Raw genomic sequence first — 22,457 nt, 5'->3', positions numbered from 1 at the left:
ATGCTGTGATTATCTGATTAATCATTAACTATCATGCTGACGCTTTACTGGTCTTTCCATGTCACTAGGAAAGTCACTCAGCAGACAATTAATCAAAGTTTTTTGACTCTCCATTCATATCATGACTTCAGGATAGTTGTTTTTCTTGGGCAGAAGCAGGCTGGAAGGTTCAGAGACTCCACTGAAGAGAAGCAAGTATAATAAAATGGTAGGCAAAACAGAAACTAGGGATCTTGCTACTTCTGTTTTTGCAGAACTAACCTGAGACACTTTTCAATAACCTTATTTTCATTTAATGAAAATACAGGCCCTTTTCAAGTGCTCCCCAGACAGGCATGTAGATGCTTACTCACCCATAATCACTAGTCACCTTTTTCCACATTTAATCTGAGAGATACTACTTATGGCTGGTCTGGGACACTCCACTGTCATTTAATCAAAATGGAAATTGCTCATACTCCAGTCTAATACTTAATTACTTCCTTTCAAAGATATTTACAACTAATTTGCTCTCATCTGTGGGAATGTTTTAGAAATAGATGCCTATTAAACTAACCAGCTTGGACAGCTTCTCATCCACTCAGTCCCTGGAAATTCTTATCTTCTGTTATGTCACCTCCAAGGGAAGCATCATGCAGGTCACTTCTATACCTTCTGCCTCAAAGAGAGAATCCCTGAAGTGAACCATTGGCACTGCTTGTGAATAAACTGCTTACAATGATACAGACTCAAAACCAGAGGGTACTGGTAATGAAAAAGGGAAATTACATATGAGAAAGTCTATACAAAAATTTAGAGTAGGCACAGAGGTACATACCATAAAGATGATTTCAGTTATTGGCATTACAGCAGTTTTTTGTCATAGAGCTGCAGATGTACTCCAACACATTCGTCTGCTTGCACTGAAGACACATCACTCAGCCATCTCTCTTCCCAAGTTCACATTCACAGCAGCAACCCTACTTTCCAAGTCTTTTAGGCTTTATTAATAATACAGTCAGGACCTACTCTGCGTTCCTGTTCCTCCAGAAGTTACACTACCACTACCTTCTCTCTGTTTTCATTAAACTGACATATATGTCCAAAGCAACCTGTGGTGTTTTGAAGGCTATTTTACAACCATTCCTTGTGAAGAACATAGCTTAGGAGACACATTCCCCAGAGATACCCTCAGTAAGGAATTTCAGAGCAAGACCTATAACCCCTGCATCACCATCTAGAGAAGTCTGTTTCTCTCCACTGGCTACAGAGGCCCTTAAAGACATTAACCATAATCTCAACTAGACATGTAAATATTTCATGGTGCCCAACATGTAAAAAGGGCTGCAGGGCTAATAGCAACAGAATTAAGAGCTATACAACAGCAGCAAAAAACTGACAGTGAACTTACTCTGAAAACTTTTTCCACCCGTGCAATACCCTTCCCAAAGATGGTTCCAAGTTGGTCTCCAATCCCAGCCAGCAAGAAGCCAAACAGTGGAATCCCAAAAATGGCATACAGGATGCAGAAAACCTTGCCTCCAACAGTGCTTGGGGCCATCTTCCCATACCCTGAGGAGAAAAACAATTGTCAGACTCTCATAACTTATGCACAGCTTTTTAGAAAAAAACTAATAGGATTTAAAAAACTGCTCTTCCTGCAGGCATATCTGTAATTCCTATTTACAGACTTTCCATGGCATGATGTCATTTCCCAGGCAAGCTACTCCCTGCTATTCCATTCTTCTTTTAGCCTCAGTTACCCAGATTTTCTATAGATTCAGCCTATCTAAAACTGTTGTTTAATTAATTAATCTAGCTTGACATCACGGCACAAAAATCCCTCCATGCTGGCCTAGTGCCTGCATGCTGCTGCTCCTCTTGGTGTGTGCCAATGGTTTCCTGATGGGAGCGTGATTCACCTGGAAAGAATCATTTTCAGTGGTTAGTTCATAATTTCCTAAGCCCCTCATCATACTGACCACTTACACTGCAGCCTCCCACACTATCTGCCCTTGAACTCTTTATTCAGTAGAGCATTATGACTCCAGTAGCCATAGTATTTCTGTTAAAATGTTACAGAGAAAAAAACCAAGAATTGTGACAGTAATATTTGCAACTTTTTATTTAAGATCAGGTATCTTTATTGAAATGTAATAGATATTTGAATTCTAACTACACATAAGTACTAGAGTATTAAAGATTATCACACAGTCACAAATCACTGATAAAACAAAGCATCCAGAGAAGTGGAGATCTAAGAGAGTGTCTGGTCTTCATCCTGTTAGGTTAGTGACACTGGCACTGGATATATCTCTCTGTCATGGGATGGTGAAAGAACTATGCTGACATACAACACTGTGTGTCCCATAACTTACTGTCCTTTTCATGATCCCAGATTTCTCCTAATAGTCCCAAAAAATCCAGGCTCCACAGGTCACTGGACTGCAGTTGACCAGCTAGTCTGCTGATTTTCTGCCTAAGAGGAGCCCTAATGGGCCTCTCTGGTGGATAAACTAAAGTCATTTTTATGCCCTGACAAAATACACAGACTTTATGCAGCCTATAAAAGTCTCATTCATGAAGAATTTAAAACAAATATGGGCAAAAGTCCAAGGTCTTTTCAATATGTTATCTAAATAGCAAATGTCAATGAATATACCTAAATAAACTATGCCTACACAGGGCATTTATTTTAATGAGTATTTTAAAAGCTTGTCATTTGGTTCTATTGAATAGACAAATATTAAGAAAGAGTTTTCTTACATTTGAATCAGAAATGTTTCCTCTCTTGCCACCCGCTGGTTTTATGCTACCATTAAAAATACATAGTAATGTAGCTTAATATATAGAGTCTTTATACAATCACTCTTTCCCCCTCACTCTGACAACAAAGAAAAGGCAGAGCCAAAGGCACAGACTCTAGTTTGAGATGATCACCACAGCAAGTATTCTCATTGCCACAGGATTTTTTTGTTACATTACCTGCATAAAAAACCTGCAGAATTTAGTCAGATTCTCACACTTCAATGAAGGGTTATGTGATTGTCAGGTTATTTGTCTGTACAATCACCAGTGCATGCATCACACCTTTAATATGGAGAATCACTTTATCCACTATTTAAAGGAGAATAATACTTAAAGGCAATGCAAACAAAGAGCAACAATTTGTCAGTTGTTTCCAAATAATCAGATCTCTTGCTCGCTAACTATGACAGCACTGAGATCAAGCTTAAAATTGTAAAACTACTCTATAATTATTAGGGGATTAACTTTATCATCAATGTTATTGTTTTATTTTCTTCTTCCTTCAGACTATTCTCTGAAATCCCAGCTGGCTGAACACTCTTCAAGAGATGAACTGGCTTACAGAGGAGAGAAGCCTTAGGATATCTAAGGCTAACATTCAGAGATCAAGAGACTTATTACATGGGACACAATGCATGGAGAGACAGATGATAAGGGCATGAATTATCTTAGTAAAATTAGTGGTTCAAGAAAAGTGAATAGAGCAGTTCAATATACCCCTTCTTTTAATACAGAAAAATGCCTCAATAATTCAAGGCCATGAATTCTAAAATAAAAAAAAGGTGAATTTTTTTACACAATGTATAATTTGTGGAACTCCTTCCAATTATTAATATGAAAGCAAGTAAGGATTTTAAAAAGGATGTAATACTTATGGGAATATATTTCCAGTTACAGGGAGTAGGATATGAGAAGAATTGCTGATATTAAACTTCAGAGCAGAAGCCAAAATTAGCTGATGTACTTAGGAAGAAAGTTACCCTTATGGGCAAATTCATCTATAACATTAAAATCCAAATTCCCAACAGCCACAGAATTTCACTGGGTACTGCTTCTTCATCTTTTTAGTGAAAATTGAGACTGTGTGCATGTACATCAAGAACAGGGTTATAAAGCCTGCATCAGTATTACCTGTTCTCAGCTCAGCACTCCTGTTCTATCCTACTTGTGTAAACTGCTTCTGACACTTCCCTAGAGACCCAATGCCCTTGGCACATACCAGAGGCATGCCTTCTGCAAACTGAGAGGAATACGGTTCAGCTACTTTATTTCTTTGTGGTCTACCTTCCTCAAATTTATTTCATTATTCAGGTCTCAGTGTGACTATGTATTTTAAAAAATAAACATACCTATAGTTGTGATGACTGTTCCAGCAAAGAAAAAGGCACCTCCAAGGTCCCAATGACTGCTGGTGTTAGAAGAAGGTCCTACAGGACTGACTCCTGCATTATCAGCATCAACAGCATGCTGCAAAGAGACAACAAATCAGCCTTATGCATGTCTCACTGTATCCTATGCAAGCTGGTATAGGCTACAAAGGGAAATTTCTAGGACCATGGAAACAGCTTAGGTTTAAGCTTTTCAATATGTGCTCAAAGTATAGTAGCATCTTCTGTATGCAGAAGTTGAATATATGACTGCACTGAATAGCCATTAAGGTGGAAGAAAGATACAATGCATTAAAAAATTACAAAAGATACAAAGAAGTTGAGAAGTAGAGGACTGACACCACAAATTGATTCATAAATACCATTCTTGAAGCAAGTACTGCCAAAGGAAAAATTCCCCAAGGGGAACAGCTGATGTTAGAAGCAGCTAGAAGGGTGGTAAATACAAATAACATTTGTGAAGTCAACTGAAGCTAGTCAGCCAAGAATTTTAATTTCCAGACAATTAATAATTGATTAATTTATATTTTATGCTAACTAAAGAAAAAATATGGGGTGTGTATATATATATTCATCTGAATTGCTCTAAGTTCACTTTTGAGATTCCCTTTGGCACATATTCTCTAGTTGCTTGTAGATTTCATGCAAGTTACTGTCCATCATAGAGAAAGTCAGATCTTACCTTGGAAGAACAGCTAAAATTACTGCCTTTATCCTTCACAAATGTTCCTAACTAAGTTTAATTTCCACAAAACCACTGCAAAGGAACTAAGCTTTTCTCTTTCTGCCTCTTAACATTTCCAGCTCTTTATCTTTCTCCCATTCTGCTCCAATCTCACTTCATGTTGCTGTTATCACACTACTCACACTACTGCCAGATCTTTTCCTCTTCTATCACTCTAGTATTTGCTCCTCCTTCTAAATATTGCCACCAGTCTTTAGCCTTGGTAGTTTTGGTGAACTTCTTACTGGACTCAACAGGAGAAGCAAAGTGCTACCTCTTACATCTGTCTTTGTCCACACAGAATTCCCACCTATCAATACAGGTTTGTTTTCACTTTTTCCATTTTTTAACCACTTCTTTTTTCCCCTCTGACTTATGATCTGTAAATCGTCACTGTGATTTTATATTTCACCTTTTCCTATACAGTCCATGTGCAAAGCAAGGGTAACCATTTTATTTTACCATTGTCCCACTTCTCACCTGTTCATGTCTATGATTTCTCTCCTGATCTTCTCTATAACCTCACATTTGCTTGGGTTTTAGCACTGACTTTTAAATACATCGATCTAACACCACTTCTCTCCCTAGCCTTCATGATTCACTTTTCATTAATCTCTTCCCTCCAATGGCTTATTTACCATACTTTTTTCTTTTCTTCCTCTTCCATTTTGCACTTTTTCTCACTCATTTTTTGCCTATATTTCCAACTGACTTCATGCTCATAAATATTCCTCTACTGCTTTTTTAGCTTGGGCTAGTTTCAGCTAATCTACTTCCAGTTTTTAGTTATTCATCACACTGCCCCACAAAAAGGGAAAGGAGTTAGAGAAGAGGCACATGGGCAAGAACAGAGACAGCTATATCTAAAGAGATCGGTACGGGGCAGCCTTTTTCAAAAGCAGAGTGGTTACATGCCAGGCTAACCTGATTGTGAAACTACAGCACAAGCAAGCTTCAGGGTGGACTGGTTGCATTTCACATGGGCAGAAAGCCAGGGTTCCTCAGGCACCTGTCCATACCTCAAGAAACAAGGATATAGAGAAAGGAAGTGTTTAGGACCAAACCCTTTGACAGGGCTTCTGTACCAGTTGCTGACATATTGCAGGTGGTGTTAAAGCAGAGATCATTTGTTGGTTTATGCAGAAGAGCATAAATCACCATAACAGACAGGTTGCCTGTTTAAATAGGCCATGACACACTGTCAGCTACCCTGGCATGTTTCCTCTGCCAAGGAATGCTGCTTGCCTTCCCTTTCAGTGAGTGAATGTCAGCAAGCTAATTACACTTAAATTGTGTTTGAGTTTACACAGTTTAGCAAGTCTATTAGGGCCAAACACTAACCCCTGAAGTGAAGGAGTGTCTCGGTACCTTAGACAGCTTTGAGATTCTCAGGCTCCCTTCTCATCCTGAATATATTCATTTTTTCTTTAAAGCTTGACTGACATCATTCATTTATAAATATCCAACTATTCCAATGCTATATTTTAATACATAGCATTTTGCATACAGTGATGACAGGACAGAAAGCAAACAGCAAGACAATCAGTCTACAGTTAACAGCCCTTAGTTTCAGGTCATGCAAAAAGTAAAGGATGCCTTACTACTACCGCCACAAGTCCACCTACACAGAAGTATCCTACTAGATGAAAACTGACACAAAACTCAAACAGGAACACTGTCACTGGCAAGACTCTCCCAGTTCACACAGACCATAAAATTTTACAACAGTTTCCAATCTGTGAAACTTTAGATAGGCTTTCCAGAGTTCTAACCACTCTGTTGACAAACCTTACATATTTAAGATATTTTAAACTAGTAGTTTCAGCTATTTTTATAGCTGAAGTATCATTGAAAGTAACAGGTCATCAAAGTACCCAAAGCTGTTTCACACTTACTCCTCTCCTGATCCCTTCTTCCTTCTCAAAAGGAGCTACAAGCACAGTACACAAGTACACAATATTTTTTCAGTATACTTTATTAATTGAAAGAGCAATCTTCTTTAATGAATAACTACCAACCTAGGGTAATTCTTCTTTTGAAATTCAAGGAAGGCAATAACTTGAAATACTTCAAAGGGGTGAAATTGTCTTCCTTGCTGTTCAAGTAATGAATGTATGCTAAAGTCAACAGGTAGGTTGGAGTGAAGGAAATTAAAAACTATCAATGCAAATGCAAGCACTCAATGTTATTTGTTTTTAAAACCATGTATTTCTGATCACAATTTTCGGTTTGGTTCACTGTCGTTGTACAGATGTGTATTTTATGCTCGGCCCCTTTGGTATCAGCATACTACAGTCTCTCTGTAACCAAAAAGACGTGGTCTGGTGACATGGTCTGCATGGGACTGAAGGCAAATCTGCCAGCAAAAGCCCAGCATTTGTGATGATACTAGGACAACTGAATCCTGTATTCCCAAAGAGAGTGTAATCCAACTCCATACCAGTGTGGAATAGGCTTTATCAATTCCACTTGTTGATATTCAGGCAGCAATATTTAAATACTTTTAAACGAGGGATGGCTCCATACTGGGCTGCTTAGTTGTTAATATATAGGACTCAAAGGCCAGAGAAAAGTACAGCGAACACTAATCTGTATCATCAGGTGTCAAGAGTTCTCCTCCACAACATAAGGACACAATAGTATCTCTTCTCAATGGATATTAGAACAATGATATTCTCCTTATACCAAACAGAAACTACTGGGGTTTCACTGTCCCTGCCCCACAGCACTATACAAGTGTTGGACTCCAGCTTGCTGCAGATCTGCCCTGCCCAGCCACAGGCTCCATCAAGCTGGTGTCCTGGCCCAGCCTCAGCTTGTCCCCATCCCAGGGGAGGCATCTCATAGTCTGGACTCAGGGATGTCCCTGACTGCTCATAGCCAGCCATCCTCCCTGGTGGAGGTTGGGGTGGGGTCCACAACTGCCAGCTCCCTGTCACCTGGGGTGTAGGTTGTCCTCACTGTACCCAAATCCTCCTTGGTGTGTGAGTAAGTACATGCCAGCTTTCACTAATATATTAGGCACATTCTTACATACTTATTTAGATCACTAAATAAGATGGATGTATCCAGAAACAGTCTAGAGTTATGCCCATAGTCAACAAGATAGATGTGAGCTAGTGCAGCTGATGAGGAGACAGAAACCTCTGGGAAGAAAGGCCTCGTTCATTTGTTCATGTTTCCATAATTCCTCTAGTAAGATCCCAAGTACGAAGAAGACAAATCTTTTCCAAGGACAAGTACAGTAGCCTTCTTGAGTGCTGAGCCACTCAAAGGATGTACCTACCCTATGTGTAATCAAGGATAGGAATTTAATAAGAAAAGAAGATTCTTGAAATTTTTTTACTACTTCTCTTAATTTCTCTCCACAGATCATGCTAATCTAATAATGATTATCTCCTTCTACAATTCTTTTCCAAGTAGATTCCTATCAGGCATACAAAAAGTTGTTTCAATTGCCTTTCATGCTCAGATGTTTCTCTATTAGGATTATTAGGATGCTTCTCATTAGCAAGAAGCTTTTAATAACTAATTCCTTAATAACTTTTCTCTATATGCCCTACCTCTCTATTTATTCTCATCAGTGATTAATCTCTCAAACAGTGATTAAGGGCGTCTCATTATAAATTCCCATTTATTCACTTTTCCCCAACAGCATTTTTGAAGGACCAAGGCCAGTAATTTTTGTTCAGGCATAATCAAAAGTAATAAGCTTTGAAAGCCTATTCCTTAAATACTTTTGCCTACTCCTTAAAGGTCTTTAAGTGGCAATCAGCCAGAGTGACCTCCTTGCACCTACAGTGATTTGATTGTCATGCATGCACTGTGTTTGAGGGCAGACCTACAGCATTCAACAAGCAATATGCACATAGATCTAAGTCCAAAGGGTTTAGCTCCCTGCAAACTTCTCAGCTAAGTTTTGGAAGCAGCATAGATACAGGACAGCTGCAGACTTGTGCAGCATCCTAGGTTCCGTCTGTCTCCTCTACAACTGGAGTAGCTCTGGACTGAAGTTAAAAACTAGGGTGCCTGCACCAACTAGGACAGGATCCAAGAGATTTGAACTTTTTTTTCACATCCTCTAAGGTGGAACAAGCTAAAATAAAGACAAGGGAAGAAGAGAAGCTGCGATAAGACAACCTTCAGAGGCACAGCAAAAGACTCAATAATCAGATATTTACCACTTTTTTTTTCACGGTGCAAATAGTCTTTTCCTGTCTTCAGCAACCGGAAACTCTTTCCCACAGTTAATTCAAAGTATTTTTTTTCACTGCTCTATTTAGAGCTTTCTTCTAGCACATGAAAGTTCTTTTCATTTTACATGGAAACACCCTTAAAAGAGAAGCTGGCTTATGACACTAGAAACCAAGCAAGCAGCTGCAAACCGAAACATCTTTACAGGATGTTCCCTTTCTTGCTTACCTTCAGGGCAAAACTAGTTCAGAACACCAATTGAAAGTGCCTATGCAAAATACGAACTCTTACTAACATAATTAGCCAATAAAGCCTGACTAGCTTATCTTCAGCTCTGCTTCTTTTCAGCTTACAGTCTAGCTCTATTGAGTTGCTGTAGTCATTAGTGGACATTGATAATGTGACTTAGTTCTCAGGTGGGTAATATTTTTTATATATATCCTATTATCACTCACACTCCTAAACTAAACCCTGATGGACAAGGAAAAAGAAAGCAGCCCACCAGTAACGTCACTTCTTACAGTAGCAAGCCACTCCATCTTGCATCATTTTGCCAGACTCATTATGAAAGCAGGGCTCATTATGGAAGGTTTTACTCATACACAGTGCACACGATACATAGAAACAGAACATGAATACCCTTATCAGGTCCATAGGAATTACTTTGCCAAAACACCATGATAGTCTTCCTGCTTCTCTTAATGATGGATAAAATTAGAAGCTTCAAGAGGCATAATACACACTGTGTGCATTATTGCAAAGGCAAGATGAGTTGGTTTTGACCTCGGCTACTAATAAGCTTCCGTTACAACATACAAGAACAAAAGAAGGGGTTTAGTATGTTAGCAAATGTACCTACCAATGTTATTTTTCTTTTCAACTCTGTCTAGTCACCTGAGTCCTGCTATCTTCTGCTATTTGATCTAAGAGGTGCAGTACAGCTAAATGTACTTAAAGCACCTGAAGTTTTATTGTCTTTTATCATATTCTAGGTTTTAGTTCTCCCCAACTCAAAAGTGTTGATATAGAACGTAGGGTTTTTTAATTTTCTTAATCTGATATTCACTATTTTCCAAGCTGTAGATCACATAAGGCATTAAATAGTGCACTTGCTTCACTGCAACAAATTATGTTCAGATGCAGAAATGTGCATTAAAAATGTGCACTTAAGAACTTCCACTTCAGGAGAGTTTGGATTGCACTGTGAGGAATTTGGAGGAAGAATTAATAACGCTTTTTGAAAATTTACAGAGATAATAGGCAAATGTCTTGCAAATTTGTCACCTCTCACAAAAATTTCTTCCAGATACTAAGTTCTGCTTTTCTTTGCACACATCTTTCTTTATTCTAGTGAATACAAGCACCGATCTCTCCACTTATATGAACAGCGACAGGACTCAAGCAAATGGCATGAAACTGAGTTGGGAGAGGTTGAGGTTGGGTATCAGGAAAATGTTTTTCACCCAGAGGGTGGCTGAGCACTGGAACAGACTCCCCAGGGAAGCGATCACAGCACCAAGCCTGACAAAGTTGGAGAAGTGTTTGGACAAGGTTTTCAAGCACATGGTGTTATTCTCAGGATGTTCTGCATAGGGCCAGGAGTTGGACTCCATGATCCTGATGGCTCCCTTCCAATTCAGCTCATTCTATGATCCTATATTTACAATGTTTTAGAGACATAATTTCTGTTTCTTGACTTTAAAATGACTGGGAAAGAGTCTGCCCATTCCAAGGGCTCTGTGAACAATTTTGTTGCCCACCAACTCAGCTGACCAATGAACCACCAAGCTGTTCATCCTAACTTCCAAGAAATACTGTCTTCTTCATGTCGCCTACCTGAATCAGTGTCTCCAGCTCTATCTCATTTACACACGTGTGCTCCCGAAGAAAGTCAGCCTTCTCTAGCGCAATTGTGTTCTTCTGCATACTTTCGAAGGGCTGCTCCAGGGAATGGAAGACAAGTCCTCCCGTCACCAGGTAAACTAACACCACAACAAAGACGACCATCACTGTTTTCCAACTCATGACTGTCTGCAGACCTTGAGAAGGGGCTTCCATGGCAGCAAAAATAGTGGCTAGTGAGGAAACAGTGAATTCCGAAGATGGATGATGCCCGTTAGTTTTGGGCTCGGGCTCACAAGCTGGCACCGCCGAAGGAACAGCCACTGAAACACAAAGCAAAAAAATCTTATTCAAAATCAAATTCCTTAGGGTATGACATTGATCTTCACATACAATTTTCCTCAACACCACTTTCAAGACTCTCACATAACCATGGTCTTCACATAAATATAATTCACAGATTCTTCTCATCTGGAAGGTTCAATGTCTGCTTTGTTCATCCATACACCAGCTACCTCAAGGGGCTGCTTCACCCATTACCTCTAGATCTGGACAGTCCAATTATATGTGCAAAAATTTCAGAAATATGCCCAAACCCATTTATTAGAAAAGAACATGAAAATTTTTACTAGTTAGGATACATATTACACATGGTGGTGTTTGGTGAGGGAACCTGGCAGTGATTTATGTCCTTAAATCATATTACTAATAGTATTAATAGTGCTAAAAAATTGAACTGTTAATGATCAGTGATCACTACCTGACCTGGTATTGACAGAAACAGAAAATGCTTTACAAACCACTATGCTGTTTGGCTGGCTAACATAAATAGGCTCATATTATTTACACGGATTCACAAAACCATCACTTCTAAAAATGTTCTTAAAGCCTGGAAGCCTCAAAAATTTTAGCATAAATCATGTGTCAGCCAAAGCATACTAGACATCTGAGGTCAAAGTTACATGCCAAGCACAAATATGGGCCTCTCAGCTTGGGACTGAGACGCTGTACAGCCCAGATGACCTCAGCAGTACATCAGAGCTAATAAGCCCTGACCTCCAATCAGACTTAATAGCCTGACTGCTGTGTCAAGCTACCAAGGCATCCAAATCAAAGCTGGGTCACCCCCAAATAATTCAGGTGTCTCAGCATCACACCTCCCCACTCTCTGTTGCTAGTGTTAGCAATGGCAGGATGAGACCAGGTTCCTCAGCATCCACCAGTTTAATGGCACCACATGTAGGTTTTGAAGATGCTGGATTCATTTTAAAACTAAGTCCTGTGTAATCTTACCATGTTGCAGCTGTCACTGGCCTGTAATTTCTTTGAAACTGGATTAATTTATTGCATATTAGACCTAAATCAGATTACAGTTAAAATACAGTGACTTTAGGTGCATTTTTTGAACTTATTCACAATGTATCTTGCTGTTTTGCTTAGAAATTAAAGCAGAAAAATATACAACAACATCCCATCACAGTGGCATCATACACCAATCCTATATAATTTGAACATAAAACGTGATTACACCTTGAGTCTGAAGTGAGCTACAACTCTTCTCAATATAAACCATTTTACAGTACTGAGAAATTTAAGAACTCAGCTGTTTAATACAGGCATGTTTTCATAGAAGCAATACATCTCTGAAGCATTGCATGGCGTACAGAGCTTCCAGTTTACTTGATAACCAACAAAACACATAAATCTATAATTGCTTTACTATTAATATTTCATTTCATATGTGACTTGAAGGCTCCAGATACCAAACAGAAAGAATCCAGGATCAGAGGAAAACCTTCTGTGGTTGATTTCTTTTTTGTGTATCTCAATTTTCCAACACTCCGTGGCACAGCTGCTCAGTTTATCCATCAAAAGTCATTATGGTTCCCAACACTTATCAGCCAGGATGGAGTAATATCAAACTTAAAAGGGTATTTTCCCTTATCTCCAGATACATTTCATGTAAGTTTTAATAACTTGGAGTGACAACAGGGAGAAGAGTGACCATGCTAGAAAGAAGTCATATTTTTTGTAAGATATCAATATATTTATTCTCTAAATCTCCTTAACGTATTATTGTAATAGATACATTGAGTTTCAGCAGGATATACCAGGACAGTATTCAGAAGAAACATAAAGTAGTGAGGTTGTGTGAAGCAGTCAGAACCTCTCTTCCCCTGCAGGCAAACATCTTAAATCTAAGTTGCAACATCTCCTTGCTGAACTACATAAACCTGAGTACTCACCAAAGTGGCTCAGCTGATGTAACTGTGTAACATAGCTTCCATGGATTCCATGGAATTCAATCAATTTGCATTAGTTAGAGCCAGTAACTACCATGTCTATTGTGAATCAACACAAAATCTTCAAGCCTGAGGGCTGATTTTGCACACTTGAGATTACTCAGCAAAATAGACTCAAGATTCAAGGCTCACACGGCAAGAAGAGTGCAGAATTCACGTGAGAGAAAGAGCATGCTATGATTTTTTTAAATAGCTATCCACCTTACCACAACTGGTATAGTCCAGTGTAGGCTGGGTGAGCCTTTCAGGGGAAAGAGATGCCTGCCTTTGATATCTCACAAATGTAAGTCAAGAGGATGAAATTCAAGAGCTGGTAGCAGGAAAACAGCTTTTGTGAGTTTTTTTTTCCTCTCTGGTAGTATAAATGTTGTTTCTTATTCAAATCATGTTTCTGGCAAAGTGTTAATAAAAGCTTTACAGTAAAATCATGGCCTGTTTGATTCTGTCTTCTTAGGAAAATGTGTTGTACTGATTTAAGAACCAGATGGACAGTTCAGGTTAGAAAATGTAAAATGTTCTTATAAATATTTTCTCACTTAAACAGCTCAGTGGATTACTGCGCTCAGCTTGCTTATCTCTAAAATAAAACTCTTTTCTGAAGAACTGTGTTTGTTTTTCATTTTCTATTAGTAATAGCTATCCTAAGTGAATGTAGAACTGTTGATTCTGAAGTATTTTATATTATATAAACAAATACGCAGGATGACTCTACTAAAGCAGCGAGTTAAGCAACTGATGTATAACAGAAATGGTCTTCTTACAAAGCTGATGCACAAGGGACAACTACAGTCAATACTCAGAGATTTTAAGCAGCAGCAGTTAGGTGTTGAAAAAACAGTGCAGATACTCCATCTAGCAGTTCTCTCACCCTCTACAACAGGACAGTGGGGTCAGTGACTTAAGCACATGGTAAAAAGTCAGAAATCCTGATTTCTAATCGGAGCATTGCCTCTGTGAAACTGTGCTCTCACAAAAGAGCTGCCATTTGTCTTTAAACCATGGTTTCATCAGCTGCAAAGAGATAAAATAGTGCTTACTTTTCTAGCAAAAATGTCCTGGAAGAGTCCATGTCTGAATGTAAAACATAAACTTCCAGAAGTTTAACAAGTAGTTTTACTGAAATCAAAGAATGGACTACAGTGGCAATTCAACAATGTGCAGAGGTATGTAAATAGTTTAAAAAATAACGACATACAAAAATTCTTGGATTTGTAGAACTGGTTTAGACATGTTTACAATAAATGCAGAACAATTCCTACTTTATTTGTTCATGTTTTTTCAAAACAAGCTGGTGTCAGAACAGCCTTTTCCCAGACCAGAGTCTCATCCATATGTGTTTGTTAAATCATATCAAAGAAGGCTTAATCTGCCTCAGTGAAAGTGATGATGAATCTCTACTCACATGCATGCACTATATTAGCAGACAGGTAATCTCAAAGAAACAGGAACCCTCAAATTAACACACCAGTGTTTCCAAACAGGCCTTATCCCAGTAAAAGGATGACAGAGGGGAAAGAAAGGTGAGTTGCTGATTATTTGGATAAGCTTCAAAATAAAGCAACTGAAGACATTAATGTTAGAAGTGAAATTGCAATGTTAGGATCTGTACAGTTGTTCACATCCAAGATCACCACGCTACCTGCACTTACACAGGCTAACGGCAAAGCCAGGACTCCCACTGATATGTGAGGACCTTAAATACCTGAGAATACTGCTAATATTGATGAGAATTAAGGAAGCAAGACTTTCACTCACTGTCAAGATGACACGGGCAAAGGTTAACTCGTTATAGTTGTAGGTGTTTCCCTTGTAAGATGAACAGAAGGCCCAATATGTTGACCAGGCCCAGACCATAGGGGTGTCTGGTGTCTCCTGGAGCCTGGGTTACAGACGTCTCCAGGACACTTTTCAGCTTGGTACAGCCCTCAGACTACTGCCCGTTCCTGATCTTCCACGTAGGGGTCGAGGAAGTCGCCACACATGGTCCGAGGGTAATCAAAAAGGACTTCTGGGCCTTCAGACGTTTGGCCAGGGAATCTGGAGCATGAGTTATAGCCTCCTCTGTAATTACAGTTGAAGGTAGCAACATGGGAAGAAACGGACAGACTGAGTCTATGGCTCCACGGCTGGTGTCACCAAAACCAAATTTTTGGGGGTTTTGACCATGAAATGGCCTCCGCAGCACCAGGCATGTTGGCATCAGACAGGACTCACTTCTATCAGCAAGAGAGGGAGGAGCGTCTTTGCTCGGGAACTAGCAAGGCTCACAGGGAGAGCTTTAAACTAGATGAAAAGGGGGAAGGAGCCAGTATCAGGCTCGACCCTGGCAAGCTGTGGGATGATATGCAACTAGACAGAGAGACAGGGTGCTGGTGAGGGCACTTTGCCAGTCACTCCAAACTGTGCTAGGCACACTGGAGCACACTAGAAGCCTTAGGGAGATAAGCCAGTCAGTCCTGAGGTAACAGAAGCCACAAGAAAACACCAGAGAAATATCTCAAAGGAATAATGGGGTGTTTGGCTAGGAAGGCAACACACACAGCAGCCCAGCAATCCCCAGGAGCAAGATGTTGGGCAAGGAAGGCAAGAGTCTGGCATAGCTGAAGTTGAGTAAGGAAATGCTGGTCAAACTAAAGGTAAAGAAGCAAACGCACAGACAGTGGAGACAAGGACTGGTTAGCTGGGAAGAGTATAGAGATGAAGGTCAGTTGTGTAGTGATGGGGTGAGGAAGGCCAAGGCAATGGTGGAACTGAACCTCACAAGGCATGCAAATAATAACAAGAGTTTCTACTGGTATGTTAACAAGAAAAGGAAGGTCAAACAAGGTGTAGCCCCTCATAGAAACAATGGTGGTAAACTGTTAACAATGCGTGAGAAGGCTCAAGTACTCAATGACTTTTTTGCTACTGTCTTCAGTGACAATCTCTCTACTCATACCTCTCAATTAAGCATAATGGTGACTGGGAGAGAGCAAAGTGCTTTTGTTTCTTTAGCAAGTGCTAAAGATCAGGTTCCTGAATGTACAGAAGTCTATGGGACCCAGCGAGATACATCCCAGAGTCCTGAGGGAATTGGCTGACATAGTTGTCAAGCTACTCTCCATGATACTTGAAAAGTCATGGCAGTCAAGTGAAGTCCCAGGTGACTGGAAAAGGGGGAACATTGAACCCATCTTTAAAAGGGTAGAAAGGAGGACCCTGGGAACTACCAACCTGTCAGCCCCATCTCTGTGCCTGGGAAGATCACAGAACAGATCCTCCTACAAGCTATGCTATGGCACATGGAGGACAGGGAGGTGACTTGAGACAGTCAGCACAGGTTCATCAAGGGAAAGTCCTGTCTGGCAAACCTAGTGACCTTCTATGATGGAGTGACTACATCAGTGGCCAAGGGAAGGGCTACAGATGTTATTTATCTGCACTTTGACACACAATATCCTTCTCTCTAGATTGGAGAGACATGGATTCCATGTTAGATGGATAAGAAACTGGTTGGGCAGTCACATCCAGGGGGTAGTGGTCAGCTTAGAGTCTCAATCAGTATCAGTAACAGGTGGTGTCCTGCAGGGGTCCATACTGGACCAGTGTTAATTAATATCTGATTTCATGACACAGACAAAGGGATCAAGTGCACCCTCAGGCAAATTTACAGATGACACCAAGCTGAGTGGTGCGGTTGACACACCTGAAGGACAGGATCCATCAGAGGGACCTGGACAAGCTTGAGAAGTGGGCCCTAACTCCAGCCTTCCAGCACCTGAAGGGAGCCTACAAGAAAGATGGAGCAACTTTTTACAGGGCCATGTAGTGACAGACAAGGGGGAATGGCTTCAAATTAAGTGTAGATTTAGATTACATATTAGGAAGAAATCCTGTACTGTAAGGGTGGTGAGGCACAGGAACAGGCTACCCAAAGAAGAGGTGGATGTCCCATCCCTGGAAATGTTCAAGGCCAGTTTGCATGGGGCTCTGAATAACCTGGTCTAGGGGAAGGTGTCCTTGCCAATGGCAGGGGGGGTGGAACTAGATGAACATTAAGGTCCCTCCTAGCCCAAGCCATTCCATGATTTTATAAGGATTAACGCAACTGAAGCAGTTCACAGTTGGACTAGATGACTGTTGTAGGTTCCTTCCAACTGAAATATTCTACTCTAAAGCAAAACTATGCAGTAAAACACTGGAGCTATTGAAGTAATGCACCATAAGACATTGCTTCAGGCCAAACATTGTCCTTTACTACTGCAGGTATGCTTTTCTTCAGGAAAACAATGTTTCTAAGAACAGGTTAGACTTATTTCTGCTGGAAATATCTAGGTATAGTTGGCCCTGCTTTACAGCAGCAGGGTGAGCTACATAACCTGTTAAGACTGGAAAGTAGTTCTAATTTAAAAAGAAAATCTCCAGACAGCTTCAAAGAACAGACACCTCAGAACAGCTTCAAATAAGAACCAAAATCCTGAGACGAAATTCCAACTGGCTTTTGACTACGAAAACATTAAAACATGGCTTTGCCACACTGATCTATATCCTGGCAACTATCTTACCCAAATATGCCAAGAACACAGATACCAAAGAAACCTGGTTTTAGAGGAGAGTTTCTCAAATGGTTTAAACCAAACACAATTTTTTAAAATAAACATTTCCTCCTCTGGACGACATAATTTCTCTCTGCTGTCACAATTTCTATCTGCAAAAAATGTAAGTCAGGTTTAACAGTGTGTTATTTAGTAATTCATTTTCTTCCATAGCCCTGTGTTAGATGGGCATCCAGGAATGTATGTACATTTTAATGAGCGTATAGTAGAGTGTTCTTGACACATCTAATAAAAATGTTGCTTTCACAGGATTCAGCACAGAATTAGACAAAGGCCACATATACTTATGCATTTATAAACTCAGCAGCTGGCTTTAAGTTTGAAATATGAGGTGATCAAGAATGAAACTGGACATTTGATCCCCCATTTTAGTGGCTCCATTCAAGGAAGACAACAAGGTACTTTTGGCTAAAGTAAAAAGGCTCGTTGATGTGCATCTGAAGGTAAGTAACAATATGTTTCCCCGAAATCCTAATAATATAATGGGAGGTTTTTTTAAAAGAAAGGAAATTATGCATTCTTGAAATGTTTAAATAGTCGAGTATCCAAAATTTCCCATGTCTTATGTTTGAATTAAAACTAGAAATTTAGTTAGAATTATAAAGTAATCTTATCATACAGTCCAGTTTCACTGAGAAAATTCATGAGCAAACCATCCTCCCTACAGCTTTCACAAGATCCTACACTGGGTTATCAACACTTCTACATCCTTCCTATAGCACTACTTAATAAGCCAAAATTTCTTCCTGAACTAATTTAGAAATATGACATTTTGTCAAGTGTATGATGTTTCAGAACAGAACTCTGGAGCACCAAGTCTCAGAAATGTCTGTAAGGTGCTAGCAAAGTTCACTAAACCTTCCCTGAACTGACCACTAAAAGGAGGTGAATCCACCTTCTTTATAACGGGTCATAAAAGATTGGGGGATGAAGGGACTCCACTGGCCATAACTGTTTTAGAGTCCTAGCAGAAGCCTCATTTATTTCAGTTTAACTGGATAGAGTATTCTAGGCTTTTGTTTCCCACCCCAATCACCCTTCGGTTAACACACTGAAGTTAAGATCAAAAGGCTTCCTGACTGAACAGTGTGGAAAGGCAGGAAGATAAGCAGCCCATCAGTGGATAACATAACATATAATCTTGCAGTCACTTCAAGGCTCTAGCTCATCTCCAAACAGAAGTTCCTGGAGGATGTGGGTATCTAGCATTTGCTTCCGATCTCAAAATCTTCCCACAGACTCCCCAAAGTGATTTCAGATACCAGCTACTTGGATTAAGAAAGCAGGGCTGTGCCTGAAGTTAAAGCAAGGACAAGAGGAATGTTAGAGGGACAGCAGAAGCAATCAGTGTATAAAGGGATCAGCTATATAAACTTCTCAGGAATATGTCACGAAGAGAAAATGCATGCAAGTTTACGGATGAAGGAAATTGGACTGTCCAACAGGAAGCGGGTGGTTGCTATACGCATAATGGAAGCAATGAAACATGGAAGTTTCTGTCCATGTGTAACCAAAAAATCATTAAACCATCAAAATTTTGCATTATGAGGACATAGCAAATCATTTCCACTACTTGATTTGCTTGTTATTCCAGCCTGCTCCCCACCCCCATTCTTCATCTCTGTCTGTTGTGGGTTTTGGAGAGAGCATCCATTTAACCAGAGCAATGAATGCTGGATTTTTATAACTGGGCATTCAAAAATCTGATGCTGGTTTAGAAAGTCTGGCTTTTAGAGCAAAAATCCCAGTAGACAATGATTGTGTCTGACTTCATGTTTGTGCAGCATCTTTGCATGATGTGGGCTAATTAACAGGTGACATTACAGCTGTGATCAAGAAATGGGAGAAAAATCCTGCCTGCAGGCTACGATTACATATGGGACAGAACACTGGTATCCCTGTGGCGGTTGTTCTGGTTTGAGGCACAGGAATAATAAGCATTGCTCTCTGGGGGTCACGGGATCCATACAGTCATGAATCAAGAAAAACTGCTATCAGTGCTGACATGTTTTACACCAGTTTGGCCCTAGTCCCTTTGCATAGCCCCAGTGCACACAAATTGAGCAGAGAAAGTCATCGCGAGCTTGCCACACAAGGGGAATTTCGCCCTACTGTTTGTACAGGATTTTGCTGCAAACTGCCACTGAATTACTATTGCATCTACTGTTTGTGAAAGCAAAGCTCGACATGTTGTTTGTTTGGGAAACACAGAGTGCCTCTGAGAACAGAGCTTTTCAATGCACTGGCACCCCATGGGTTAAATCTAACACTATTTTCCCTGAAGTGGATTCCCTAATGCAGCATTAGCGCTGCTGACTTCAGCAACATCTCAGCCCTCTGCTGTAAATGCAGTCATCAGCAGGAAAGCATTCGATGGAGTATGAAAGACAGACAGGTAAAGGCACAAAGGGCAATATACAATAAACAAAATAGATTGAACATGCTGTTGGAACAAATGTAGCACTGATTTGTCCCAATTGCTCCTTTCCCTGAGTGGGACAGGGAGAAGGGCAGTATGTCAGGTTACAAAACTGCATAAAGAATAAAGTCACTGTTTGCTTCCTATTGTAGGGTAATGCTAGTGAAATAAAAGTTCATATATTGAGTTCTCTCTGTTGGTTGGCAGAGAAATGTCAGCATGTATCAAGAGGGAGTTATATCTGACCATTGCTTTGCCATCCCTGGCAGCAGATTTGGGAAATATGTCATATCAAAAGGGTTCTACAATTTCTGTACCATTTGTCATATATTCCCATCTAGTGCTCGAAATGATGATTCTCAGTAAGTTTCCGCAAAAATTTACATAATTCTGCTGCAACAGTTATAATTGAAACATACTAATTAATATTTCTTGGAATACCCCACTACTTTAATTAATCTGGAACACAGCTGTAATGAGAAAACAAAACACCACTGTTTTATAATGTGGCTTTCATTCTTCTTCATTAGAAAACTATAGTATGGGCAAAAATAAAAAAATCTTAAACAGTCTAAATTGGAACATGGTAGAAATTAAGAAATCAGTGTGGTCTGAGTTAAGGCATCTATGGAAAAAGATCTTCCCAACTATGGCAGTCTTCACACAGTGGTGATGCTGGTGGCCCTGTAGATCAGCAGAACTAAGGGAAACTCAAGCCTCTTCTTTCTTCCCAGAGAGCTTCTTTAGTGGCAGACAAGAACATTAGCTACGCAGTAAGAAGAATGAATTTTCTCTTCTACTGAAGGACACTATCACTCCTACCTGATACCATGTTTTTTCCAAAGAACAAATCTTTTGAGAATCTTCTCCAGTTTCTACCATCCATGCTACCAGAATACTGCTGTTCCCATTTAGCTGTGCAGCAAGTGCCTGACAGAAACAAGTACCTGGCTATCTGGTCTCTGTGACAGTGCATTTCATTTAAGTGGCAAGGTGAGGGTAGCAGGGTGGCTACAGTAGTGATCTTTGTGGAAGGCCTGGGGCTGCCCCATTCTGGACACAGTTCCTGCTGACTTAACAGACCCACCACAGGACATAGCTGAGTCCATCAGTGAAGCTGACAGCATCTCTGTGAAAGCATACTTTAGAAAAATAATGTGCAGACAGTAAGGAATGAGGAAAAAAGTATGAGAAACAATCCTGAAGACATCAAGATCAGTGAAGGAGAAAGAAATGGTCCAGGAGCTAGGAGATATTCTCCTCCAGCCAGTGAGTTATAGAAGAGACCATGGTGGAGTAAGTATTTCCCTGGAGCTCATGGAGAGGACCACACCAGAGCAGATATTCACACTGGAGGGCCCCAGTCCAGGGCAGGTTGATATTTCCTGAAGTACTGCTGCCTGTGGAGAGACCATGCTGGAGCAGGTTTATCCTAAAGGACTGCAGCCCATAGTACGGACCCATGTCAGAACAAGGAAAAAGTATAAGGAGAAAGGTGCAGTCTAGAGCAGCTAGGCCCACCATAAACCCCTATTCCCCATCCCCTCTGCACCATGTGGGGTCGGGAGGAGGAAGAAGAGTCAGGAATGAAGCAGTGAAGTTGGGTTTGGAAAAGCAAAGGAGGGGAAAGGTATTTTAACTTCCACCTTTGTTTCTCGTCACTCAAATCTATTTTAATTGACAATAAATTAAATTAATTTTCCTCAAGTCAAGTCTCATTTGCCTGTGATGGCAATTTCTAACTCATCTCCCTGGCTTTATCTCAATGCACAAACTTTTCCAATGCTATTTTCTCCCCCTCTCCTGTTGAGGAGGAGGAGTGAGAGAGGACCTGGTTGGGTATCTGGTAGCCAGCTTAGGTCAACTCACCACAGACGGTTTGCACAGAGGCAATAAACATAAGGACACAATTCAGACTATATTGTTCAGCATTGTTTTTTCTCTGAGTCTCCCCAGCTACCTGCACATGGATTTTGGTGAAAAAGTCATCAGTCCATTACAATCACGCCCTAAGAATATCGATGTATAGATCAGGACTTAAACTACAATGATGAACATGAGTTAGCTACAGAGAGAGCAAACATCCTTCCAACAATAATGCTTTTTGTCACTTTCTACTGGAGTTGGGTCACTTGGGAACAAAACCATTCATTTTTCTTGTTGAGTGGATTTGATTTTTTTCACTTTTTATCACCTTTCATTCTA

At 40.2% G+C, this 22,457-nt stretch overlaps 1 protein-coding gene across 4 annotated transcripts in view; it reads right to left on the bottom strand.

Moving 5' to 3' along the window:
- The window catches only part of KCNK10 (potassium two pore domain channel subfamily K member 10), a 64,607-nt gene that overhangs the window by 24,315 nt on the left and 17,835 nt on the right, over positions 1-22,457 (bottom strand). Inside the window, exons 1-4 of one of the 4 annotated variants that reach the window (XM_027638145.1) lie at positions 15,453-15,471; positions 10,930-11,258; positions 4,137-4,254; positions 1,391-1,551 (exon numbers count right to left, since the gene is read on the bottom strand). In XM_027638145.1, coding sequence (XP_027493946.1) covers positions 1,391-1,551; positions 4,137-4,254; positions 10,930-11,258; position 15,453 — 609 coding nt within the window. In that variant the 5' untranslated portion in view covers positions 15,454-15,471. Of the gene's footprint in view, positions 1-1,390; positions 1,552-4,136; positions 4,255-10,929; positions 11,259-14,940; positions 15,356-15,452; positions 15,472-22,457 lie in introns of those variants that run through there. The other 3 variants (XM_027638146.1, XM_027638144.1, XM_027638143.1) reach the window with 3 other exon arrangements.

Source organism: Corapipo altera, unplaced genomic scaffold (genome assembly GCF_003945725.1).
Source record: "Corapipo altera isolate COAL_440 unplaced genomic scaffold, ASM394572v1 23, whole genome shotgun sequence".
In the NCBI taxonomy this organism is placed as follows: Eukaryota; Metazoa; Chordata; class Aves; order Passeriformes; family Pipridae; genus Corapipo; species Corapipo altera.
The sequence above is the reverse complement of the archived record's forward strand: the minus strand, read 5'-3'. Positions and strand labels throughout refer to the sequence as shown.